The 26968-nt window shown below is 48.2% G+C and overlaps 2 protein-coding genes across 7 annotated transcripts in view; one reads left to right on the forward strand and one right to left on the reverse strand.

Annotated features, from left to right (window-relative positions):
• Positions 1–14357, forward strand: part of CDON (cell adhesion associated, oncogene regulated) — a 105225-nt gene extending 90868 nt beyond the window's left edge. For all 6 annotated transcript variants that reach the window (XM_053900290.1, XM_053900289.1, XM_053900284.1 and 3 more), the window contains exons 19-20: positions 8463–8737; positions 10483–14357. In XM_053900290.1, the coding sequence (XP_053756265.1) occupies positions 8463–8737; positions 10483–10646 (439 nt within the window). In that variant the 3' untranslated portion in view covers positions 10647–14357. The remainder of the gene's footprint in view (positions 1–8462; positions 8738–10482) is intronic.
• Positions 14358–15032: 675 nt separating this feature from the next.
• Positions 15033–25254, reverse strand: VSIG10L2 (V-set and immunoglobulin domain containing 10 like 2). The gene is made up of 12 exons (XM_053900291.1): positions 25173–25254; positions 22902–23252; positions 22351–22626; positions 21350–21625; positions 20515–20763; positions 19562–19822; positions 17906–18196; positions 16940–17236; positions 16163–16285; positions 15843–15867; positions 15658–15710; positions 15033–15512 (listed from the first exon to the last, which is right to left on the reverse strand). The coding sequence occupies exons 1-12, from the start codon at positions 25252–25254 to the stop codon at positions 15415–15417; spliced, it is 2382 nt and encodes a 793-aa protein (XP_053756266.1). The 3' UTR covers positions 15033–15414.
• Between the last annotated feature and the right edge of the window lie 1714 nt (positions 25255–26968).

A 26968-nucleotide genomic window follows, 5' to 3' on the forward strand; every position in this document is an offset into this window, starting at 1 on the left:
TGTCCAGTTTTTAAAATTGATCAGTATCATCCTTCTGAGGAAGTTCTATATTTCCTACTTATAATATGGAGAACAGTGGCCTGTCTTCCGGGAGTCAGGTGGTTAGGATAGTGTTTTTGGTCTTTTATTTGTAAGACAATGTATGTGTGAGCTTGCCATGTTCAGTAATTTACTCAATCGTTTATTGTCATCTATTTTGTGACAGTCACAGTAAAGTAATTCCCAAAGGGCAACTCCCACTCCGACACTGGGGTCGTTGCATCCAACAAAGAATGTACAATGAGAGTGGAGGACAGCCGTGGCCCTGGAGGAATGTCGTCAGGCTTCTGTTGCATAGTAACTGATGAGCCTCCAAAAATAAGGGCTGGGTCAGCAATGTGACAGAGACACTGAGGCAAGAGGAAACAGAAGTAAGCTAGTATTTACTTTAAGTTTATTTATTTATTTTGAGAGGGAGAGAGCCTGTGTGCAGGGGAGGGGCAGACGGAGGGGGAAAGCGAGAATCCCAAGCGGCCTCTGTGCTTTTACCATGGAGTCTGACTCAAGGTGCAGACTCATGAACTGGAGATCATGACCTAAAGCCGGAGTCAAGAGTCAGATGCTTAACCGACGGAGCCACCCAGGCACCCAGTAAGCTGAGTATTAACACAAACCACCACGAAGATGTGAGTGTTTCAGAAGTTTCAAGAACATACTCACGAAAATGAGTATCACACATCCAAGAGATCCATGGATAGTCAGTCTTTGCCCTTCAGGGATCATCAAAAGAGGAAACTTAAGGGGCGCCTGGGTGGCTCAGTCGGTTGGGTGGCCGACTGCGGCTCAGGTCATGATCTCGCAGTCTGTGGGTTCGAGCCCCGCGTCGGGCTCTGTGCTAACAGCTCGGAGCCTGGAGCCTGCTTCCAATTCTGTGCCTGCCTCTCTCTCTGCCCCTTCCCTGCTTGGTCTCTGTCTCTGTCTCTGTCTCTCTCAAAAAAAAAATAAACATTAAAAAAAAAATTTAGAAAAAAAAAGAGGAAACTTAATGCAAAATTTATACAATTACCTGATCAGAGCCATTCTGTACATAATCAGTCACACTTAACAAATATTTAACTGTGTAAACAGAAATGGGCCACTTCTCTAGAAAATATTTCAGAGGTCCCATATAGTTTTTTGGAATGTCCAAAATATATTTAGTCAAATACTAAACAACATACTCGTCAAAGCACAGTCCTGTGCCACTGTTCCAATCTTCTGTTTCCTAGTGTGTGCTATCCAGATTGTTGGTTAAAGACTATTTCATTACTTTTATGACACCGTAACTGTCCTTTTTCTATCTTACCAATTTGCCAGGTCTTTCCTGTTAACCAAAAGAGATCTTAGTAAACTAACAGGCCCCAGACCACCTGAATTAATTTTAGCACACATTTTTGTACGTGGCAAGATGCCCAGGGCTCTATTTACCCAGTGTTTTTACATTGAAAATTAAGCAAAGTAGTTTCGTTGAGTCAGAGACAGCTCAGTGAAAACTTTCACTCTACCTTAAGCCAATAATAACTGCAATTGAAGGATTATTTGAGAAGCCTAAGGTAGTGAAATTACAAACTCTTTGTGCCTGTATAAACTGTAAAATGTGCATTGTAAGAGCAGCTTGATAAATGTCCTATATTTGTAGACATACTCATTTGACATGTTCTCTCATTCACTGCCTATAGATTTGGGTCTTTGAAGTTTACATGTATATACATAACTATTTTTGTGATTACCCGATTGCTTTAGCGATTTTAATTCAAGTGTTAATCAGCAAAAGTGTTTCCACATGTTATCTTCTTAATTCTATTCAGAACAGGTATTATAGTCCTTTTTCATTTATTCATTTATTTTTTATTTATTTAATTTATTTTTATTTTCTGAGAGAGAGAGAGGGTGCAAGTAAGCGAGGAGCAGAGAGGGAATCCCAGGAGGGACAGAGGGAAAAAGGGAGAAAGAGAGGAAGGCATAGAATGAGAGAAGCGGGGTTCACCTGAAGTGGGGCTGGTGCTCACCTGACATGGGACTTGAACTCACAAACCATGAGATGATGACCTGAGCCAAAGTTAGAGGGATTAATGACTGAGCCACCCATTTGCCCCTATGATATTCTTTTTTCATATACTTTGTCATCTATGCTTGTGTCTTAGCACATAACCCCCAAGTTGAAGCCAGTTTTATGTTGATACATGTAGATACCTGGAACAGAAAAATGATTTCCATGTAGTTATCCAAATGATAAATTCCTGGGGTGCTTGGGTGGCTCAGTCGGTTAAGCGTCCGACTTAGGCTCGGGTCATGATCTCATGGTTTGTGAGTTCGAGCCCGGCATCAGGCTCTCCTCTGTCAGCACGGAGCCTGGAGCCTGCTTTAGATCTTCTGTCCCCTTCTCTCTCTGCCCCTCCCACACTCACGCTCTGTCAAAAATAAACATTGAAAAAAAAAAAAAGGTTAATTCCTGATGATTAGGGGTTAGGATTTGGTGTACTAGAAAATTTTATCAGTGTGGTTTAGCATGTTGAAAAGTGGGTAATCTAACGCAATATGATCAACGTCAACACTGTTCTGTTGAGAGTCACAATTCAGAACAAAGTAAACTGCTGTCCTCTTCTGTTTCACTTATTTGAAAAATAGATACCAAAGAATAGGGAACGGTTAAATTGTACTTCTTTTTTTTCTTGCTAAATATACGTCACTTCTTGTAAAACAGCTGCATATTTCATCTATGTGTTTTCTCCGGCACAGAAAAGCAGGTTATCATCCGTCACAGTTGGCCATGGCCCCTCTGTCTTGGCCATCCCCTTAGTCCTGCCCCACCCATGTAGTTCACCTCCACTGCCTCCCAGCAAATCGCCCTTGTACTTCATCAAAAAAGCTCATCCTTTGGGGCACCTGGGTCACTCAGTCGGTTGAGCAGCTGACTCTTGATCTCAGCTCAGGTCTTGATCTCAGGGTCATGAGATCAAGCCTCGTGTGGGGGTCCTCGCTGGGCATGGAGCCAAACAAACAAACAAACAAACATGTCATCCTTTGCTTTAAATTGAAGAAGTGAGCAGAAAAAAAGAAACTAAAAGGAAAGCAACAGAAGAATTTAAGGCCTCTGACTATCTGGTGAGTCTTCATTATTTTGTGTTAACATTATTTTACGTTAACATTAATTCCTCTTAGAGCTACCTCAACAAATTATTAATTTATACTATTTTGTTTTTAGGGAGGTGCCCTGGTTTTTCTAATTCTGGCAAGTATTTTTTTTTTTTTTTTAACTACAGTTTAACTTTGCTTTTTTTAAGTGAAAACTTCTTTCTGCCCTGATGATACTTTGTGGTCTTTTAGGTTTCTAGGACCTCTGTGTTACTTCCAGATTCTTGCAGACACATGGGGCCTCAAGCCAGAAGCTTATTAGTTAGTTTGTTTTACAACATCACCAGCGGGGGTTGTTTTTAAGGGTCTGCCTATGCTGTGCGTCTCACTGTTTTAAGAGGTTACTCTAACACTGAGACAGTTATCTCCTGTCCTCAAGGAGATTGAAGTTTAAGTCAGATATCTTTGGAACCAGCAGATGAGAGAAAACCCAGACAACAGAGCCAGTATGGAACAAGGACAGACGTAACTACTATTGTCCTACAAAAAATCCTAAGGCGTAAGTATATCCATTCATTCTCGCTAAAGTGGACATGTCTTATCTTAGTGCTGAGCATGGTCTGTTAAAAGATGTTTTCCAGTTAGTTTAATCGTTGCCTGCCCCCTCTGATGATGAATTTACTTACTTGAGAAAAAGGATATAAAAAATGGCTGATGTTTTAATGTTTATTATTTATTAGTTCAACATTTTTGAGGTCCTACTAATGTGCCACAAACTATGTGCTTGGTGCTAGACATTATGACTTTAATCGGAGTCCCGTATACATCAGTACTTTGACCACTTCTTAGGCAATAAAACACTTTAGACCATTTTCACTCATTTCCTTCTTCAGGGTTTTGTGTTATTTTTGTCACATTTTCATTCTACAGATACATAAAATTCTCTAAGACATTACAGCTACCGGTTTTTGAAGTCAGTATTTATTCAGAATTCCTGACACTACATTTTTTTGTTACTGTTCGTTCTTTTCAGTATTTCCTTTCTTCTCTGTGCTGGTAGTCATTTCCTTCAACTTGGAAAAACTCCCTTTGGGATTTCTTATAATACAGGTCTGAGGGTGACAGATTGTCCCAGCGTTTTGGTCTGAAAATGTCTTCAGTTCATCTTCCTTTCTGACGGATCCTTTCTACTGTTTATTGAACTCTAGGCTGGCAGTTACTTTCTTTTTGTACTTGCACGATGTTGCATTATGGCTTCTATCGCTTCCGGTGAAGAATCATCTGTGCAACTGTCATTGTTCCCTTCCAAAGTAATAATGTCTGTTTCTTTTGACTGCTTTTATGATTTTCACATTGTATTTTGCCTTCGGCAGTTTAATTATTCACATTAAACTCTGTGGTTAATTATTCACATTCGAAAGTGTGAATATGTATTCTGCTTGGGGTTCATAGGACTTCTTGAATCTGCTGCTTGGGCTTTCGTCAGTTTTAGCAAATTCTTAGCCCTCTGTCTCCAGATATGGCTCTGTCTTGTTCTCTTTTCACGATGCTTCATATGTCTTTAAAACTTCTCTCTATATTTCCCATCCTTTTGTCTCTGCCCTTCAGTCTGAATAGTATGCAGTGCCTGCTTCTAATTATTACTAGACTCTAAGTGTCTATTAAAATTCTTCATCTTGTCATCTTTTTTCTTAAATATATGCATCCAAGTCTTTTAAAGTCTTTGTCTCCTAATTCAGTATCTGCATCACTTATTTTTCTCTCGTTCTTTTCTCTTGATATGCCTGATAATTTTTAATTGAATTCTGGGCACTGCGTATGAAAACTCACAGAGGCTCTGGAAGAAGTTTTCTTCTTCCAGACGGGACTGCTTTTGGCAGGCAGTTTGGCAAGGGGCAGATCGCTTTAACCCGATCAGGGACTGAGCTGATTATTTACTGCTGAGTTTCAACGTCTGTAAAAGTGTTGTCTGTTTCTGCTTCACCGTTATTTTTACAGCATAAGCCTTCAAGGGTCCTAATTAAAAAGTCTTTTCTCTTTGGGAGGCTCTGAACTCCAATTTCTGTTTTCTCAGCCCCATGAAAGTGCCAGGAGTCCTGCTTAGCTTCTTAGCTTTGTAGCCAGCACTTTCTGCTTCATGCCTCAGCCTTTTCTTTTTGCACTGAATTGGGGAAATGCCTCAAGAGGAAAAGGGGATGCTGAAACTCGGGTTCACATTTACCTTCTCTCTGAAATCTCAGCCGCTCAGGTGCTTGCTTGGGTAGTAGCCCTCTGATGACTTCAACAGATTTAAAATAAAAATTTCTTGGGGTGCCTGGGTGGCTCAGTCAGTTAAGCATCCGACTGCCACTCAGGTCATGATCTCGCCGTCCATGAGTTTGAGCCCCATATTGGGCTCTGTGCTGACAGCTCAGAGCCTGGAGCCTGCTTCAGATTCAGATCTACCTTATTTATTTCTCCCTCTCTCTCTGCCCCTTTCGCATGTGCATGCGCGCGCTCTCTCTCTCTCTTTCTCTCAAAAATAAATAAACATTAAAAAAGTTTTAAAATAAAAATTTCTCCATCCTTTGTAGTTGTCCTTGGCAGGAGAATTGTTCTGATACAAACTAATCAGTCATAGCCAGAAACCAGCAGTTTAATTTTTTAAAAGTTATTTCCAACAAATCGTGGAAACCATGTAGATTCCCCCAACTAGAGATATTTCCAATTTGGGGAAACCAGAATCCTTCTTACTCTCTAATTCTGTAATTGTGACCTAATGTAATTTCTTCAATTATAAAACAATTGGGTCTGAACCAGTAGGAAAGAATAGACACTAGTCTCTGGCTGGTCACATGGGACGTGCCCTGTTCTCATCAAGCACACATCTATTACCGTCTCACAGACAGTGTCTTTTACGTCTTCCTGTGTAACTTACTGCATCACGCTGGAACCATTTGTTTGCTTGTCCATCTCTGCTTGACTGGAAGCTGGAAATCTGCCTTATTTACCTTTATATTTTCAGTCTCTTACCACAGTGTCTGACATTTAGAAGGTGTTCAGCAAATGCTTTTAGAATAAAGGGTTCTTCTAGGTAAGGTTATTTATATAAATGGAGGATACCCGTTAAATTTTCATTAGTAGTATTTGAATTCAGAAAGGCTATTTTTGTCTGTGTTTTGGTTTTGCCTCTGACCATGCCCCACATTTTGGGTGAATACCCTACTTAACAGTCTGTATTCGATTCGAAGAATTGAATATGTTCAGAGGGATTCTCAGGTTCCCTGGGTATTGGGACAGAGGAAGAGACCTGACAAAATCCAAGAAGGAAAGAGGGCGATGACATGGACATTATTAAATGGCTGTCAGGAGATTAGTGCTCACTTTTGCCAGCATCCCAGAAAAGTTTTTAAAATTCAGAGTTGAATAAAATGTAGAACGGGACAAATAAGGAATGTCATACTCTCCTGGAGTCATAATCTGTCTAGTCCAGTGCTCTGATTCTGCCTCCAGCAAACTTTCTTCTTACTAGTGCTTCCTTCATTTTTTATTGGCTTAAGACATGCATGGGAACACTTAGGTTTTATTTGAATCAGGTATGTATTTCTTGCTATATATTATTAAAACTTAAAATAGAGTCCTATTAGATAATCCTGTACTCAAACTGTTCTGTACAAATGAATACCTCACATACTTGGCTTTCCATTCCAGGTGACTAGTATCCAGATTCCGCTAAATTTATAGTAAGTATACTTCTCTATTTGAAATTAAGGTTGGACTTACTTAAATGAAGGATCTGGTTAACTGACAGATATCTTCCTGTCTTGCAGGTTCAGATCTTTCTTCCTGCTTAGCATTTAGTATTTCCAATAACCTGAACCAACAGAGATGCTCGTAACAGTTGCATGGACTTCTTTTACTCATTTGCATATGCCCCAGAAATGTACCATCCCATGGTAAAAAAGTGGAAATCCAAAAGATTCTTATTTTTATTCCCCAACATCGCCTAGCTCCATCACACTGCTGGTCAGTTCTGTGTGTTTCCTACCTAACATGCCCAAATCAAAGCCGAATGAAATGTCTTCCTAAGACTTTTCTTACAATTATTGAAATAAAAAATATATTTCTGTTATTCCAGTTTCTGTTTATGATGGAATAGCTTGATCATCTATAGGTAATAATAGTGATGAAATCTGGACAGTTTGAAATTATTGGAGAATAGCCTGAAGCAGGCAGGAACTGAATAAATCTAAACTTGAAAGACAATGGCTGACATTTATTTGTGAATTTTTGCCGGAGGGCATTCTCCAGTCTTGGGTCAGGGACCCAAACAGAGGTGTCAGAGGATAGAGTTCAAGACCAATAGAAAACCAGCAAAAAAAAAAAAAAAAAAAAAAAAAGGAAAATGTGATACTTAAAGGAAAAAAATCAACAGAAACAGACCCTGAGGTGACACAGATGTCACAATGAGCAGACAGTGACTTTTGAGGCAGCTGTTATAAATAGGTTCAAGCACCTAAAGGAGGATAAAAACATTGAATTCACACTTGAGGAATTGCAGCAGAGAAATAGAAACTATAGAAAAGACCACAAGGAAATTCCAAAGCTGAAAAGTACAATTAACAGGAATGGAAAATTTACTGAATGGCGTTAACAGCAGACTGGAAATGACGGAAGACAGAATCCGTGAACTAGAAGATCAATAGAAATGATCTAATCTGAAGAACCGAAAGAAAAAAAGAAAACGCGTATCTTAGGTGAGGGCAGGAATAAAAGTAAGTCAGGATTGAAGTGAATGCTCCTTGTTAATAAATTCTAGCAATCAGTTCTTCAAAGAAAAAAATTTAAAAATATACAAAACCTGGATTTCGAACATCTGATCCTTGTAGTGTCCCCCGCCCTGCAAGGGGGAAGAGGGAACATATTACCTGACTTCAAAGCCGTGTGTTTTTGTTGGCTTTCATAAGATTCGTCCTCTCACGTGGCCATAGGTTTCTTAGCTTTCTGTTCTCTTCTTCCTCTCTGTTCTCTTCCATTCCTTCCAGTGGCTAATGGCCTTTTTCTTCTGTGTGCTGTATTCAGGAACCAGTTAATTATGAAATGGAAGACAACTTCTGACAGAGGACCAAGGCAAAGGAAGCCTGTGAGATTGGTCATCCTATATGGCTTTATTCTTAAGTGGTGCAGTCTCCTGCTGTATTCCACTTTAACTGCAATTTCTGAGTTCTTGATCTTGCAAATCAGCGTGAATCATTGCATTATTTGTAAGCACTGATCTTTCTTAATGAAAGTGTGTGATTACAAAACACCAAATGGTATTTCAGAGTAAGTGTATTTTAACGATTGATCTCTGAAGGCACAATTCTGTTTCTTTTGGTTGTATTTTGTAGGTGTTTCACCAAAACCAGCAGCACTTTCAGCAGCAGCCCCCTTCCTGTGGTCCCAGTGGTAGCACCTTATCCTCACGATGGCTTGGAAATGAAGCCCCTCAGTCACATGAAGGTGCCCGTATGTCTGGCTTCCACAGCCCCCGACTGTAGCCAGTCACCTGAGGAGAGCTTCAAAGATGACACGGCACCAAGACCTGCTCAGCATACTTGCTGTCAGGACGATAGAAATGACATCGACATTGAGTGCACAGAAGATACAGCAGAGTTCAGCAGAGGTACCGGGAGCCATTAGCAATCTCAAGTTTCATGTGCAAATACTCTTCACGTAATCTAAAACAATTTTCCCCTCATATGGTTGTTTTTAGAATGCACAGAATAAGCTGTTCCCAGATCTGTCTTCTATAGTTTACAAAAATACAAGAGTTCACATAAGTCATTTGCAAGAAGAATGGAAATGGGGGGAAAGGGATCGTTTCTGCGTCTTTCCATTTTTGTGAAAATTGGAGTGCTCTATCCCACTGGTGTGTGTTGGGGGGAAAATCCCATCATAATTTCAGAGTACATAACGGGCTCACTCCTTTTCTCACACGTGTAAAATATAGTTACAGCAATTTCTCTGTCTAGTTAGACAACATATTATCTGGTAGCAGAATTGTGTATGTTAATTTAATGCATTTCCCCAATACATTTCCCAGGGTATAGTCAGAAACCATTCTATCCCTACTAGAAAAATAAAAGGTTCTTAGTAATGCCATTGATCCAGTCATATTTGATAGCTTAGGGACAGAATCACTGTGTGTGAAGATGCTTTTAATAATTCCAAACCATCTGTGATACAAACATAAAAATGATAAACATGTGAAAAATGTTTCCCAAGTTCCATTAAACTATGTGCTTTAAAAAAAAAAGAAAGAAAAAAGAAATCTTAAGTTTCAAGCTAGTCTTCAGTTACTTAAGACCTATATGAAGGAAGTTGCTTTTTTCTGTGATCAACTCACATATTTCTTAAATAGTAGGTGGGGTTAGTGGGTACTTCAAAAAAGTTGACGATACAGGGAATTCTGTGAAATTCTGTTATCCACATCCTTCAGCTCAGGCTGTTAATCCCATTACATTTTGGAGAATAAATCCAAATAGGCTTTGATTCAGTTTGTACCTGAACAGTAGACTTGTGGGCCAATGCATTTTGTGATCATGGGCCTCTTTTACATTTGCATTAATTCTGGAGTTGTAGCCTTTCTTTTCTTTCTTTCTTTCTTTCTTTCTTTCTTTCTTTCTTTCTTTCTTTCTTTCTTTTTAAATGTTTATATATTTTATTTATTTAGTTTTGAGGTGGAGGGGATTGAGAGAGAGAGAGAGAGAGAAAATATCTCAAAAAGGCTCCACGCTATCAGTGTGGGGCCCTATGTGGGGCTCAAACCCACAAACTGTAGATCATGATCTGAGCTGAAATCAAGAGTCAGACGCTTAACTGATGGAGCCACCAGGCACCCCTGTAGCCTTTCTTTATTATTTTTTTTTTGTAGCCTTCCTTTAAAAAGAATTTTTTTTGAATGTTTGTTTATTTTTGAGAGAGACCCCATGCAAGCAGGGGAGGGGCAGAGAGAGAGGGAGACACAGAATCTGAAGCAGGCTCCAGGCTCTGAGCGGTCAGCACAGAGCCCAACGTGGGGCTCGAACTCAGGAACCATGAGATCTCAGGTCACACCTGAGCCGAAGTCGGATGCTTAGCCTACTGAGTCACCCAGGCGCCCCTGTAGCCTTTCTTTAAAGTGGTTATTTGCAGGGTTCTAAGGGGTTTTTGCTTTTAGCCCTCAGATGAATTGTACAACTGTCCATGAGAGCTCAGCTTTATTTTAGATCTTTGAAACCTACTTCCTCTCTCACAGTCAAACTCAACACAACTGGCTCTACTCTTGCTCATGATTCTTTCTTTATTGATCAAAGTAATATTTTTAGACTGTTTTGTGAAAATCAGCTTTATGATTTCCTAATGCTCCCAAACCTTTGTGTTTTTCAGGAGACAGCTGTGTCCATTCAGAAACAGAGAACAAAATTTTAAGTTGGAATCCTCTTATTTTGCCACATGGGTCAAAGGACTGTACTGAAAAGACAGCGTGGTCTCCTCCCGGCATTCCTCTAGACAGCCCTTCAGGGGTCCTTCAGCAACCCCAAGAAACCTGAGGATGTGCATACGACTGGTCATGCTCCCACTTCAAGCCAGCACCTGCACAAAACAGGCCTGGGGATGGACTGCGTGAAGGACATTCATTCAAATCAGAGAAAATCGTTATTTATTTTTTGTAGTAGTAAGGTCATATGAATGTATCTTAAATTGTGTGCCCTTTTTTATTATTTATGCCTTAACAATTCCTATTCCTCCCTCCCCCTCAGTAGGAAACCTAGTTTTGCGTAGTTTTCAATCATCTGAGAGCAGTGGTATCATTCCATGTTTCCGAGAACCTCAGTGACCAGAAGAGCTCCTCCTGCAAGGATCCAGCCTCTTGGCCGATACGGCTCGAGAGGGAACTGATCTGGCTGTTCGAAGTTTTCAGATGGAAAGCTGGCTTTTGATACTATGTTTATTATTATTGAGAACATTTGGAATCACCCTCAGCTGTCACCTAGTGTTTATAATAGCAGGTCTCTTTTGAATTTTAGGAGTGCCTTCCACAGAAGTGATAGGGGACCTGTTGACTGTCTGCACATGGGCACAAGTTATGTTCCGTTTTCTAGACACTAGTCACAAAGTGTCATGAACATGGTTTGAGGTTAAGGTCTGTGGGGTTATTGCATTTTGCAGAGAGGGAACCAGGGCCAGAGAGAAGAATGAATGTCCTCAGGTCCCACTACCTTAAAATTGGATTGGTTTATAAAATCATCACTGTGGAGCTCTTTTTGACTGTTCTGAGAGTAGGAACAACTTAAGTTTAAAGTGGCGACTTGAAAAGAAAGACCCACATTGTGCTCCCGGTGTCATGCCACCCGAAAATTATTATTTTCCAGCTTCCAACATGGGCAATGCTTGGAAGACGTGAATGTCAGAAAAGATTTAATTTGGAGGGAAAGGGGTATGGTCTGAAATTTCCTGACTTTTTTCAGAATGTCGTCATTGTAAACAGGCACCTGAAACTTTGGTTAGCAGAGCTCATAAATCACAGTTACTGCTCCCTCTGAGTGACGAGGACATTTGCAGCTGCCTTTGGAAGGCTTTTCTTCTCCACATCTAAAAAAAAGAAACAAAAGCTCACAAAAAAACACTACTACTATTTAATAGCTATTTTAATAGCTTTTGAGTCAAGCTTTAATGGATCACTGCTTATTTTTGGATTGTGCATCCCTTGGGGGGAAAAAAAAACAAAATGATTCTCTTTATGTAGAGTCAAACAGTTTCAGCATAAATGAAAAAAACTTCTTTCCCAAAAATTGCAGTGAAATAGACTAGAATACTATGTTAATCAACTGTTTATGTAAATGCATCAATATTGCCTTACATATGTCTATATATTTTATAAATAGAGCTGTTAGCGAAATACGCTGTTTGAGCTGGGTCACTATGCGAGAATGTCTTCGAGTGGAATGTAGTGAATATAATTTCAGGGTCCGGTATTAGGGGTGCTGTAGAATCAAATTCTGCATTCCAGATGTCCATACCTATAGTATGCTGGATTTATGATTCATGTGGTGTAGATACACTTGGCTTTGGAGGGGGATATCTGCATCCCTTCTGTGATTAGCAAAGGACGGAGTCCTAGTGCACAGAATATGAAAACATGCCCTGTGTTTTTTGCCAACCAACTCACAGCCATGCGGTCACAAAGGGAGTTTGAGAAAACTGGGAGTAAATGTTCGTAGGCAGTCATTTTGATTCAGGAAACAGAGGTATATTAGCATGAGCCTTAGGTCATAAACTGCTTTTAAAGATTGAGTTTGAATATGGGATTTGTCCACCCGGTAGAGGAGACAACTTTTACCTTTAGGGCAAACTCATTGTGGACTGCTTTATTTATATTATTAGTAACGCTGTTTTAAGTGTTATCCCTTTTATTGTATTTTATTTATAAAAAAAATGCCTTTATATATTGAGACATAAATATAAATATAAATATATAAATATATATACATATATATATATATATATATATATATATATATATATACAGTTGCCTTACTGTTCAGGAGTTCTGCATTCTCCCTGACCTTGAGTTATTCTGAACTTGTATGACCTGCACAGTCAACCAGCAACCGTCCTGCCTGCTGTCGCTTCCCCGGGAAGTCCGAGGACATAGCACAGGGTGGGAGATGGCCCTAGCATTTGTGGAGTAGCTGCGGTGGACCAGGCACCGTGCTCAATGCTGGCCTCTGCTATCTCGGTAACCCTCACAGCAAATCTGCAACATAGCCAGTCACCCACCACAGAGCCTGAACTTTAGCCCAGTTTATCTGGAGTCGTAATCTGGGCTCCTTCCATTTTTTTCCATACTGCTTTCCAAAAGCATGTGGTTCCCTCTTTCAATGGAACCGGTCCAGTTCTGTATGCTCTCCTCCCCTGCCGCATGGTGCCTCCGATGCCCTGACCCCACAGCCAGAGAAGCTGTGCTCGGTCCTGCAGGGGCAGAGCTGTGTGCTCTGGGTCTTTCCAGAGTCCCCGTTTCTCCCCAGGACACCCCTCACCTCTTCCTACCCCCCCTCCCTCCCCGCCCCGCCAGGGAATGTGATCTTCCCTCGGCTTAGTGAACATGTCACTGGTCAGGCCTCTTCATGTGCCTTCTCCTCTTAGAATTCTCTGTGGTTCTTTGTTTTAGCATAAAACATCCCCGCTCCTGTCGTATCGATTCATTATCTCCTTTTTTTCCATCACGTACCAATAGTCTGGTGATGGGTGCCGTACAGGATGTAAGCGAAATTGCAATGTTTTCAGCCTTTTGAAGTGGTCTTTTAGGAAAGCATTTCTGGGTTGTGTTTATGTTGAGTGAGTCTGTGAACACCGATACGTCTGTATCAGGCCGACTGTGTCGCAACGATCATTCCAGATACAGTACTGCAAAGAGCTTAATTTCAGAATTGAATTCCACCTGTGTTGCCCTTTTACAGCAATGACTTTGAGATGCATGTCTTTGTATCATATTGAAAAGTGTGTTTTTATTTTCCTTCAGGTTGTAATATTCTGTGTGGAACTGTACATATTTTAAGTGATGTAGCTTTGACAGGTTTTATCTGGTTGATACGACTTTATATTAAAAGGGAATGCTGCTTTCCTGTAGAGTAGCATGTGAAAATGGGGATCCTGAGATACTCCCTGTTTGTATAAAGCTGCTTATAGCTTGTGATGGGGGTGGGTGGGTGTATGTCTTACTCTGAAATTCTTTGGAACGTCCATCCCTGTCCTCCCCTGAAAATCCCTGTGCGCGCCCCAGAGCCAAGCGAGTTAATCCCTCCTGTTCTGACCGAAGAGATACAGGCCCTGAAGGAACAGGATCTAGGACAACAAGAGTTTTATGGGGAGGCTGGGAAAATGCCTGAGCCAAAGAGCTGTGTGGAAGGAGGCAGACCGCCTGCGGGGGTTGGGGGGGAACTCAGTATCTCTTTGGAAGGAAGACAGGAGGGAGGGAGAGGAACGCGGGGAGGAGAGTGGTCTGTGTTTACCATTAACTTGGAGCTACATCGGTGTGAACTCCTGGGTAGACAGCTCGCCTCCTCAAGGCGCAGCCCTAACAAGTCAAAGTGTCTGGGCTGTGGTGACCAGAGAGCCAGCAGGGTCTTTGGCATGGGGTGGGGCCTTGTCCTAGTTTATTCCCCATGTTGAAATAAGCCTTCTTTAAACCTTAGCTCCAGTCCTGAGAGCCTTGAGAGAACTTGAAATCCCTTTTCTAATAAAGTCTAAGTCTGTGAGAACCTGAGAAGCAACTTAAGTTTCTGTCCGTCTCCTGTCTCCTTCCAGGCGCCACTTTCCTTATTCCTGGCAAGATCATCCCTTGGCTCTCTTGCTGTTTCTTCTCATCCGAGTCCCCTGCGGAGGCAGCTCTGACTCCTGACTCTTGTAGCCCAGTTGAACAAGCATTCGTTTGTGTTTCCCCCAGATTTCAGACACATGCACACGCACGCTGGAGCCAGTGAGTCATGCTGGCAGCTGACAGGGTACGACTCTGGAAGGTCCCCCGGGGCCTGGTGGCAAGAAGCCGCATCTGGAATACCTCTGCTCTGTCGTGTCGGCACAGACTCCCGGAGTCTAGCGACTGTGTGTCCCTGTGACCACTGCAGACTCTGCGACACTCCTGCACCAAAGGTCGGAGACGGACAAAGACCCTGGCATTGGCACGTGGCTCCACTACCCCTCTGATTAAGCTGGTCCCATAACCGAAGTTTGCGTTCCTGGGGGAGGAATTCGAGATCTGGAAAGTAAGGAACTCCCAGAAGGGCACCTTCCTTGCTACAGTTGAATGAAGGCAGCACACGCCTGCCTACAGGTCTTGCTTCCCATCTCCTAGCTTCCCGCCAGTAGGAGAACCCGGCTGAAGCTGGGGCCGGCCTCTCCCTGTGGGAGTTGCAGCTGAAACAAGCCTCCACCGGTGAGAGCATCACGTACGATTTATTTAGCAGTTTCTCGGTTCACAGGCTTCGTGCGCCAGCAGCTGGCTTGCTCGGCAGAGCGCCAGGCACCGTCCCCAGAACCATCCTTCTCCCCGGCCCTCGGACACCCGCCTGGTCTCTTCTCCAGTTGTGGGTCTTCCTCATCCTTCCACCTCCGGGTTCCACAAGCTGGGCCAGGACCCCTCTTGGAAGCAAGTCCTCCAGAGGCACGGCAGCCTTGTCCTGGTTGTGAAGGCTGGGTGTTGAAGGGGGTGGGGCAGCTGGGGTCTTCTTCGCTTTCTTGGCTCTAGGGCCGACTACACGGAGGGATCTTTCCACTCCCACCTGTCCCCGTGCGTATTTGCACCTAACCCTTGGGGCCTCATGGGGTTGCAGTCACAGTGATGGTGACGTTAACTGGAGCATCCGTGGCTTCTTGCACAGGCTCCACACCTGGGGTGGCGGGTGGGGGTTCAATGCCTACCAAGGACAGACACAAGCAGAGGAGACCGATGCCTCGGGGGCATCCCCGCCTGTTCGCAGGACAAGAGACTGAGCCTCATGCATGAAACTCAGGACTGCTGTCCTTACACATGAGTGGTCCTTGGGACGGAAGCATGCTTACCTGCCTGTGCCTCAAGGCCTTCCCTCGACTCCCTATGTTGATGATTTTGCTCCCTGAGGGTGAAGTGCGAGAGTGAAGTCAGTGACAGCCTCGGTTCCCCAGCCTTCCTTTCCAGTTAGAGGAAAATCCCAACACACAACCGCCCTTCCCCGCCCCGCCCAGAAGGACGAGGGTTCTACACTCACATGGGAACAAGCAACCGACCAAGGCCTGTAGGAAGAAAAGAAGGGGTGTTAACTTGAGCAATCCACCACAGGTCCCTGGAGAGTAGCCCTCCCTTCCTTCGTAGGCCCTGTATTAGAGACTGGGGAACATAGATGGGGATGGCCTCAGATGGCTGGGGTTGGGGGTTGGAGCCCGGATGAACCGCTAGCATTGAGGAGAAGTTACAGTTAAGGAAGAGCCTAGACTCTTTGCCCAGGGGAAGTCTGCGTCTCTCCTTGGATAGGTCTAGACCTGGCCACCTGTGGACTCAAGCAACCCCGCCCTTCAGCTTTCCACTCACAGGGGACGGTCCCCGGGTGCCGGGCAGCATACTGGAACACCAGTAGAGAGGCCACCGTTGCCACCACCACTCCTGTGCCCGCTGCACCCAGCACTGCTGGATAGGCGCTGAAGGGTGGATCCGCTGGGAGGGGAGAGCGCTGGTTACATGGCTTTGGTGCCACTACTGAAACGTGACAATGGCTTAGGGGGCGGCATGCAGGCAATGCCCTGCGGTGAGCAATCAAGAGCAAGACTTGACCCAGAGAATCTGTAAGTCAGGCCTTTCCCAAGGAAAGAGGTGCTCTGCGTGCTTTCGAGTCCCCAGCCAAGTCCCCCATTTGTGGCACTGAAGGCCACAGGCCAGTTATCTTGGAGCTTGTGGCCGAAGGGAAGGACACCAGGAAATAAGGGAGTTCCCGGGACGGAGACAGAGCAGCAGGAAGCTGAGAGCCCACCTGTGCCCCGGGAGGTGAGACTGAGGCACAGAGTAGGGCCCCTACCCTTCTCAAATCACCGGCATCCTGTGTCTCCCCCTTGCCTATTTCCCCGGATTCAAGCAGAACTGTGGCTCCTACCCCTAGGCCCGGGGCCTCCGGAGCCTCCCAGGGAGGGATGGGAAAGACAGCCGTGACTACCGCAGGGGAGGGTGGAGAAGAGGAAAAAGACCAGGAGAGAGGACTTCAAGTGGGGGGGAGGCGGAGGAAAGGAGCAGGGGAGGCCCCGTGAGGAGGAAAATGAAGCGGGGCTCGGTTTGGTGGAGAAAAGGTGAGTCCCTCCATGGCCCTAGCCCCGGCACCTGGTATCTTCACCTCAGAGGGATGTCCAGCCGTGTGGTGATTCAGGGCCAGGACGCGGAAGGCGTAACGGACACCTGGGTCCAGGCCCCCCAGCCTCCGGCCCCTGCTCTCTGGCTCAATGTCACTGGCTGCTGTCTCCCAAGCCCCAGCTCCTGGGCTCGGGACACTGGCCCTCCGCTGCACCAGGAAGCCCGTCAGGTTCCCAGGGCCTCGGACGGCCCACTGCAGCTGCACCTCCCTCCGGTGTCTCCCATACGTCAGGCGGCTGATGGTGACATTGGGAGGAGCTGGGTATCCTGGGGGTGAGGGCGGGGACACATACGGCACCTGCACACCTATAGCCACATATGTCGGTGTGCTTGCGCCCCCAAATTGATTCCAATGTTGTTGAGAGAGAGCCAGGAGTGCGGCACCACACTGAGGTCTGTAGACCTGATCGGTCCTGTGTAGTTTCAGTCTATGGTGCCCTAGTGTCGTCACCTACAAACTGAGGACGTTATTCTGACAGCATGGAGTGCTGCTGGCCTTTATTCAAGAGCGCATCAGGTTCATCAGGTTCACGTTCACATAAGCCCATCTGGGTTTGCGCTTTTGAGGGCCTGTCTGTGCCTGAGGAGTTAACGGGTCTAAATTTTGGAGCCGAGGGGGCCCCTGGGTGGCTCAGTCGGTTGGGCATCCGACGTCGGCTCAGGTCAGGATCTCGCGATTCGTGAGTTCAAGCCCCACGTCAGGCTCTGTGCTGACAGCTCAGAGCCTAGAGCCTCCTTCAGATTCTGTCTCCCTCTCTCTCTGCCCCTCCCCCGCTCACACTCTCTCTTTCTCTCTAAAATGAACATTAATTTTTTTTTTTTTTTTTTTTTTTTAATTTTGGAGCAGAGGATTCCTGCGTCTTTCCACCTGCAGGGTTACGGCTGGAGGTTTCCCCGTGCCCCTTGCCACGCAAACACCCACTACCCCTCACTCACTCAGGACCTCCAACAGGACGCTCCGACTGCTGTTCCCTAAGGCGTTGCGAGCCACGCACTGGTAGGCGCCCCTGTGGCGTGCTGGGTCAGCGTCCCGGATGCTAAGGTGGAGCTGGGCCCCCTCAGGGTGCAGCATGAATCCAGAAGGGCCAGCTTCCACTTGCTGTCGCCGGGGTCCCAGCCAGAGGAGCTGGACAGGTGGCGTGCCCCCCAGGAGGGCACACCCCAGCCAGGCCTCTCCCCCTTCCAGCACGGACACCTGGGGCTTAGCCACTGCCACCTGTGGGGCTTCTGCAGGGACAGAGAGGGTAAGGCTGGATGGAAGGTGTCCCCCGCGCCTGGGCTAGTGGGAAGGCTTGGGGGTAAGGTGCTGGCCAGCAGTGGAGGGGATAGGGAGGGGAAACAGAGGAGAGATGGGGCCAGTGGAGTTGGCAGTGAAGCTTGTCTTGGGCCAGTCTGCTGCCTCTTCCAGGATCCCGTTCTATGCCAGAGTCCTACCACAATCTGCTTCCAGATTTCTTGATAATAGCAGTGTGCCTTCAGGCCCCAACTCTAGTCTCAGCTCCTATAGGTGGGGCCCCTGCCTTATTCACCCCTGTGTTAACCAGCTCCCTCCTAGTACCTGGCATGGGGCCTCCTAATACCTCCCTAATAGCCCACCAGCTCCCACCCCCAGGGCATTGGGCTGGGCCCAGAGCAGATGCTTTTTATGGACTGAGTCCTAAAGACCCAGAGTTTCAGGTGTCAGTGAATCTCCTAGGATAGAATTTCCAACCCCAAGACTGAATAATAAGGGAGGGAAATATTCCCAGATGAGGGCCTTCTGAGAACCCAGGGAGGCTGTCACCAAGCCCCTGGAGACCAAGATGTAAATCATTTTGTGTGAACTGCTATATGTGACTGTGTGTTTTCTCACATTTTTCACTTCAGTATTTAACTCTTTTTCGCGGAGTTGGCAATTAAAAGGACTGGCAGGGCCAGATGAGGACAGAGAAGGAAACCAGACCGAAACAAATAGAAGCAGTGAGAGAGGAAGAGAGAGACCTCTGACACCTGAAACACTAATGCAAGGCAGGAATATAATCAGGCACCTCTCATGCAAATTGATGCAAATGAGGGAGGCAGAATCCCTCAGGCAAATGAAGGAGACAGACTCCCTCATGCAAATTAATGCAAATGAGGGAGACAGAATTCCCTCACCGGCTAGACAGGGTGCTGCCCAATAGCGGTAGCCCCTGGTCACACGGGACTGTTGCACACTTGAAAGGTGGCCAGACCACACTGAGATGGGTTGTAAGTAAATACACTGGATTTTGAGGGCAGTAGAATAAGATACCTCATTCATAATTGTTTATTATTAAACATCGAAGTAATAATATGTTGGATATATTGAGTTCCATAAAATGTTTCTCTTATTTCTTTGTACTTTTTTTAAATGTAAAATTTTAAATTATATATACGGCTCACCTATTTTTATTGGGCAACACAGACCCAGACCAAACCCCCTGACTTTATGGATCGAAACAACTTGAGTTCTGGGAGGTGAGGTGACTCATTCTCCTGACTCACTGACACCCCCCCAGAGGCCCTCATCACGATTCCAAAGGGCTGCTCTCCCACCTCAGCCCCAGAACCAAGCCACCAGCCCCTACTCACCCAGCAGGAGCCGGCAGTGGGGGTCAGGGACCCTGAGTGGGTGACTGCCCCTGCAGGTGAACACTCGGCCAGCCAGATCGTCCTGGGTATGCAGGAGGTGGATGGCCAGTGAGGGGCTAGTGGTGCCCAGGGGTTGCTGCTGTCCATCCAGCCAGCTCAGCATGGCACGGGGCTCGCCTCCAGGCCACTCACAGCTCAGCATGATGAACTGGTCTCCAACTGTGGCTGTGGTCCAGCAGGTGGGGCTCCGGAGGGGTTCCCCTGGATAGGGAATAATGGCTCAGCCTGGCTCTACAGGAGGAAGAAGGGCTTGGTAGGCCTACTCCACCCCACCCCTCCTTCCTTCATTTATTGCTCACTCACTCATTCCTCCATTGACTCAGTAACCCGTTCATTCATTCATCATTATTGAGAGCTGGCCATGTACCAGAGAAATAGTGAGAACAGACACCAAGCAAACAATGACAATATAATTTGATGAATGCTAGAGTACAGGTAGGAAGACAAACTTTGTGGGGCTTTAGGGAGAAGCACTTTGAAGATAGGATGGCATCTGAACTTGGTCTTGGGGGGTGGGTAAAAATCTCCAAAGCGGGGAGAAAGCTAAAGGCACATTTCAAGGCCAACATGCAATAGGGCAGTAGAAGCATGGTGTAAGGTCAATGACAGCCTGCTGACCCTGGAGGCTGGGAGACAGGAAGGCATCACAGGGCTCCAAGCCCAAACTGCGGAGGACAGGGCAGTGTGGCTGGACGCCCGGCTGGAGTGGAGAGGAGGTTGGAAGGAAGAGTCAGAGCTGAGTGCTGCCCACCTCCTTGCTACATGGCAAGTCTTGGAGTTTGCGATCTGGAGCCGCATCCCAGGTCCCAGGGCTCCTCTAAGGCTCTCCCCTGGCTCCCACCCACGCCCCTGCCTGGAACATCCGAGCCCTGCTGTGTCCTATGTCCACTCACACAGCGTGATCCTGCAGAGGGCAGGCAGCGCCAGGGCTGGGTGCTCGCCGGCACAGGTGAAAACGCCGCCGTTAGGGAGCTGGGTGGTGCCACGACTCCAGGTGACATTGCTGAGAGCAGCAGGGCCAGTTCCCCGGGGCCCTTCCCACCGCAGCCGGGCAGCCGGAAGCCCCCCCGGCCAGGCGCAGACCAAGGTCACGGCCCCAAGGGTGGGGAGCACAGAACAGGAGGGCTGCCCCTCAGGGGGATCTGGGCGGAGAAGTGGGCGAGGATGGGGCTGGACAGACTCCGCTGCCAGGGCACCGTGGCCCCCGGGCCCAGTTTAGAGGCCCGGAGGCCACAGGGTCAAGGGTAGGAGAAGGAGCGAGAAGTGGGTGGGAGGGAAACGACTCGATTTCTCTGAGGGGCTGGAGAGCAAAGAGCTGCGCTCTCAGGTCAGGGGCAGGAGCTGACGGGGGTGAGCGGGAGTTCAGAGCCCCTGAGGAATCCCAGAGGCCCGTGGAAGCCCCCAGAGGGGAAGTTTCTCCATTGCCTCTTCTTTGCCACTGGGTGCTTTGCCTCACGGTCATTTCTCTACCCTTCTCTGTGCCTCAGTTCAGTCTCCAAGGCCGTGGGAAGAATCACTTGGGGATGAGGTCGACATAGGGTCAGGGGCTTCCTCTCTCCCTGTCCCTTCCCACAGCTTTTTCAGCCTGTCCCCCTGCTCTCCACCTCCTGACTCCCACACCTCCCTCCCCTACAACGTCTACACCGCTTTTCATAGGGCGCCTGGAGTCTGCCAGAACACAGGGCTGTGGTGGTCCTGGCTTTGAGCGGCCCTTTCCCCCACACTCACAGTAGATGGTGAGCCTGACGGTGGTCTGGCTGTGGGTGTCCAGGCGGCTGTTGTGGGCCAGGCAGGTGTACAGGCCTGTGTGGGTGCGGCTGGCGCTGGCGATGGTGTAGGCGGGCCCCACTTGGACCTGAGTGTGGTCGCGGAGCCACACGTAGTGACAAGGGGGGTTGGATGCAGCCCGGCAGCTCAGGGTCACCTCTTCCCCCTCGCCGGCCCAGAAACCCTCCTCGGTCAAGCCCAGTGGCTCCACCGTGATCACAGGATTGTCTGGACCATCTGGGGGGCAAGGAAGACTCGTCACATCTCTCCAGTCTTCATTCCCTGACTCACTCGTGTAATCGTCACTGACTCACCATCCAACAAGCTCGTGCTATGGACCTACTATGTCAACCACTGGGCTAGGCCCCCGAGGAGCTCAGAGTCTGCGGGCCATAGGCACCGTCCAGTGTAGGTGTTCAGGGTCCGTGGAGGCAATCACCTTAGGCTGTGGGAGGCTTCCCTGAGGGACCGAGTTTGGGGTACGACAAGAGTTGGCTAGACAGGAGGGGGGTGCCAACCTTCCCAGTTTGCCCAGGATGGAGGAGCTTCTTGGGACTGGGACCGTTGGCCTTTGACGTGGTCCAACTTGGACCAACTTGGACCAACTTGCTGCCCTCTCTCCCTATTGTGTCCCTCCTCCCTGTTTCCTCAGGGTTTAGTTGGTCCCGAGAGACCTTCAGGTTCAGCCCAAAGGCAGGCTCTGTGGGCCATCCCCTTTACCATAAATATGCATAAAATTGTGACTCTGAACGTATGCCCATTTTCCTGGGAAGAGGGGCCCACGAGCTTGAAAAGGTTAAAACCCCTGTCCTAGACCTGTATTTTGTACCAGCGGGCCCAGTGCCCTGATGTTCTTGCCTTCTGGAGCCTCTCAGAGGGCCGTGGCCCTCCTGGTGGCCCTGAGGTGTGGCAGGAGGCAGAGTGCAGACCACGTGCCCCCCACCCCCACCGATCTGACTCACAGACGACATCAAGGAAGTTTCCATCACTGCTCAGCCGGTTGACGGCGTTGCGGGCACTGCACGCGTACCAGCCCAGGTGCGTCCTGTTGACTGGGTCCAGCTGAAGCAGTTGCCCTGTGACCTCCACCAGGTCCTCCTCAGGGCCTCGAGGTGCCTGATGTCTCCAGGCAAAAGTCACAGGCTCTGTGCCCTCCCATAACGCACATGTGGCCACCACGGACGTCCCCTCCACTGGGGATGGGTCACTCAGTCTCACCTGAGGCTTTGATACAGGCACTGGCCAGGGGAAGGAGAGGCCTTGTGTTTGTTATCACAGACCCAGGCCATGCCCGGCTGTGTCTCACGGCTCAGCCCTTGCTGGCTGGGGGTTGGCCTGCCCATGGGGCCCTGACCATCCCTTTCCTAGGACCCCAGGTTTTCTCGCCCCCCCCCCCCGGAGGCAAGGACTGGTGGAACCTAGGCCCGGCCCAATGCAATGAGAAGCACATGCAAATAGAGGCTAAACAGCATGCAGAGCAACCCAGGTCACCCGTCCCAGCTAGGCTCCTCACCCAGCACGGCCAGAGTGTGGTAGGAGTAGGTGGTGTGGAGCTGGCCACCGGCCGCGTGCAGGGCCTGGCACAGGAAGTGGCCACGGGCGCCCTCCCGCAGCTCCTGAAGCACCAGGCTGCTGTTCCAAAGACTCACGGCCCCCAGCGCGGAGGCCCCGGCCTCCACCTTGGACTCTGCTCCATTGGTGACAGCCACAGGTCGGGGAATCAGCGAGCCCAGGGGAGTGAAGCTCCAGAAGGCCACCAGGGGGGCGGGCCCAGAGCCACAGGCCAGCTCCACAGAGCCGCCCCGCACTCCTTGAATGGCTGTGGCCTCCTCATCAGGGGCTCTGCGTGTCAAGTGGGGCTGCCCTACGGACAGAGTGGCAATTCAGGACATCTGGGCTGTGCTGGGCTCTCCTCCCTCCCCTCCTCGGGCCCTTCCTTCTTCTCCTCCTTGGAGTTAGTGGGGAAGCGACAGTGTCTGAGGGAGCTTTGGAGTTTCCTGTCTGGCCATGCCAGAGCAGGCAGCCTGGGGGAGTCCTCGCCTGAGATCAGGGAACAGACTGGAGCTGAGGTTCCCATCCCCGGGTGCCGGCAGACCACTGTGGAAGACTGATAAAAATACATATTCCTGGGCCTCATCTCAGACCACCGACTCAGAATCCCCAGGCATCAGGGCCCAGGAATCTGTATTTTTAACAAGCATCTAGAAGTCAGTCTGATGATCAGCCCGAGATGGGAGATCTACACGGCCACTGGTAATCGAGGCTGTGGGGGTCTCTGTGTAAAGATTCCAGGGGGATTCCAGACCCACTACGGCAAAGGGAAGATGACCCCAGCCTGCCATCAGCCCATCCAGCACGCATGCATCAACTGCTAATTACAGAGTACCTGCTCTGTACCAGGCACCAGGGTTACAAGGACAGATGAGCCGCCCCAACCCGGTTCTCGTGGATCTTTCAGTCTATCGGGGAGTTGACATTAAACAGCCATCACAGAGTAAGGCTGTCAACGGGTGTTTTTTTCTGCTCAGGACCTAGTACGAGCCCCAGCATCTGCCTGAGGCCCATGTTCTCCTGTCTCCTGTGGCCAAATAATGATACTGTGCTGGGCTTTGGCACGTGTGGATGATGATAATACCTCAGAAGACAAGCAAGGCACAGAATATCTGCTGACCTTGCCTGTAACGATAATAGCATCCCCTGAGACTCTGAAGCACGAAATCACGGTCTAAAACCACATGGCAGGTGGTAGAGCTGGGATTGGAGCCTGGCTCCCAATCTCAGACTCTTTCCACAGCTGTCAACTTCTCCAGCCAGAAGAGAAGACAGGCACGGAGCTGGAGGGAAGGGATCACGGGCCAAATTCTGCTCTTCACTTGAGCGAGAAGCAAAACAACCCAGAAACTGGTTCTTTCCAACCCTGTGGACACTGCTGTGGCCCCAGCTACCAGCATCTCTCACCTAGCCTATCTCCAGATGCTCTCAGCTCCCAGGAAACCACCTGTCTTGAAGGGAATGTTGGGGGGGTGGGGCGCCTGGGTGGCTCAGTTAAGCATCTGACTGGCTCAGGTCACGGTCTCGTGGTCTGTGAGTCCGAGACTCGCATCCGGCTCTCTGCTGACAGCTCAGAGCCTGGAGCCTGCTTTGGATCCTGTGATTCCCCCTCTCTCTGCCCCTCCCAGCTCATGATCTGTCTCTCTCAAAAATAAATAAACATTGGGGTGCCTGGGTGGCTTGGTCGGTTAAGCGTCTGACTTCAGCTCAGGTCATGATCTCACACTCCGTGAGTTCGAGCCCCGCGTCAGGCTCTGTGCTGACAGCTCAGAGCCTGGGGCCTGTTTCAAATTCTGTGTCTCCCTCTCTCTCTGCCCCTCCCCTGTTCATGCTCTGTCTCTCTCCATCTCAAAAATAAATAAACGTTAAAAAAAAATTTTTTTAAATAAATAAATAAATAAATAAACATTAAAAAAATTAAAAAATAGAGCGGGGGGCGGGGGGAACGTTTGGAAGCCCAGATCTGACCATGTCACTCCATGCTTACAACCCGACAGTGGCCCTCAGGATAACCCCAGGCTTCTGAAGGTGTTCCGGCCCTGCCTCCCCCACTCCTGGCACATAGCGGTCGCTCAGGGAGAGCTGGTTAAGGCCTAGCAGATGAACAAAGTGGATGGACTTGGCAGAATGGCCACAAAAGTGTAAAAGGGGGATCCCAAAGAAGAAAAGGAAGAAGTAACAGGATGTGAGGGGGGAATGGGCCCCTGTGAGGGGTGGTCCGAGTATCACTCACCCGAAGCCCCTCGATGCAGAAGGCAGAGGGGTGTCAGCAGCAGGAGACTGAGCGGTTTGTGCAGAGCCCTCTGACGCACCATGGTCTCATCTCCCTGGGTGGCTGTCCATGTGGGGCTCCTGCCTGACTCTCGGGAGCTCCCTCTCCAGAGCAAAGCCCAGCCCTGGAAGGATTGGGGGTCTGGCTCGGGTGGCCAACCTCAGCCTTCCGACACCACCATCCCGCTCTCCTGTTACCCTCACTGTCCCAATGACAAGTGAATTATTTACCAGATGATTCACTCCATCCATAATGCAGAGATGGGAGGGCAAGACCTAGCTGGGGCACACACCTCGGGAACAGCCCCGAGCTCCCCTGGCATTTCTATTTCAGTGAGAGCATAACGTTAGAGAGTCGCTGAGCATAAAGTTGAAAACAGCCCAACCACATCAAGTGCAAGCACCTGCCCGACACAAACCCCCCGTATGCAGCCCTCCGGACCTCAGGGACAAGGACATCAAAACACGTCATTGAATGCCTTTCATCCCCCCTTGTGTTTTCCTCCTGTTTTGTTGGGAGAAGCTGGTAGAGGGCTGGAAGGAGCTCAGGAGTCCAACACAACGCCAGAGTTAGGGTTTGACTGTCGAGCTATGACACTTCTGGAAATTTCTGAACCTCTCTGAGCTTTAGTTTCTTCGCAGATAAAGTGGGATAATAACACCTTTTTTCTAAGGCTATTGTGAATATCAGATAAAAACCTTATATTCGCATACAGGGGGGGGGCTTCTCAGGTGCTAGTAAAGTCCTGTTTCTTGACTTGGGTGGGGGTTACAGTTCATCAAACTATCCACGTACACAGGCACGCAAATACTTGGGTCAGGCGCCCAGCGTGTAGTTGGTGCTGTCCTTCACACTCCCGGCTGGATCTGATCTATGAAGCACGGACCAGCTTTCCTGTTGCATAGCTGTCTCTGCTAGACAGCCTGACATGAGGTCCGTTTTCGGTCTTCTGGTGCAGGGTGAGGGATAGGGTGAGATTCCCGCACCCCAGTGGGATGGGGTATCTGGTGTCAGGTTCATCAGGGCTCGGCTGGGACAGAAGCCGTTAGAGCTGAGTGCCCCACAGGCTCCTCCTGGGCTCCAAGGTGCTCACCGGGGCACTCTCGGCTTCTCACTTGCCCCAGGCTAGTGGACAGACGCCTGTCCCACTTTCATTCAGTCATGGCCAAGGTCCTTCCACGCCCCCCTTTGGGTCATGAGCCTCTATTCCCTCCTAACTGGGCTTTGAACAGAATGACGGAGGGTCCCTGGGAGTCGGGCTCCCACAAAGCGGGGACGGCATGTTTTCCTGACACTACTGACCAGTCCGTATGTCTCACTCCTCTTGACCACCTCCCACCCCAAACTGGGAATATCTTAATGTTCCTTTGGGAGCAAAAGAAATTCTTTGGGATCTGGCATTGCTGTCTGCCTCAAGATGGCCACAGGCCCTGTCTTTAGAGAAAACATGAGCATCCAGACAGAGTGAATCAGGAAACCTTAAAGGATATTTGATCTTGCAGCAAGATTTTGTGCTGGCCTTGAAGTTAGCCAGAAGTTCCTCTTCTGCGTGTGGAATTGACCCCTGCAGCCAGCCTTTTCTCACCCATCAAGGTCACAGAAGATGTTGGGAATGCAAGCTGGTGCAGCCACTCTGGAAAACAGTATGGAGGTTCCTCAAAAAACTAAAAACAGAACTACCCTACGACCCAGCAATTGCACTACTAGGCATTTATCCACGGGATACAGGTGTGCTGTTTCAAAGGGACACATGCACC

Source organism: Panthera pardus, unplaced genomic scaffold (genome assembly GCF_024362965.1).
Source record: "Panthera pardus isolate Hobbes unplaced genomic scaffold, ASM2436296v1 HiC_scaffold_12, whole genome shotgun sequence".
NCBI lineage: Eukaryota > Metazoa > Chordata > Mammalia > Carnivora > Felidae > Panthera > Panthera pardus.

What these genes read in the sequence shown, in the direction of transcription:
- VSIG10L2 (XM_053900291.1), bottom strand. Translation starts at nt 25,254, where the DNA reads ATGGTGCGTCAGAGGGCTCTGCACAAACCGCTCAGTCTCCTGCTGCTG. An exon ending in TCTGCATCGAGGGGCTTCGG is followed by an intron (nt 23,253 to 25,172) that starts GTGAGTGATACT and finishes CTCTGTCCGTAG; the next exon opens with GGCAGCCCCACTTGACACGC. An exon ending in CGTCAGGCTCACCATCTACT is followed by an intron (nt 20,764 to 21,349) that starts GTGAGTGTGGGG and finishes TTCTCCGCCCAG; the next exon opens with ATCCCCCTGAGGGGCAGCCC.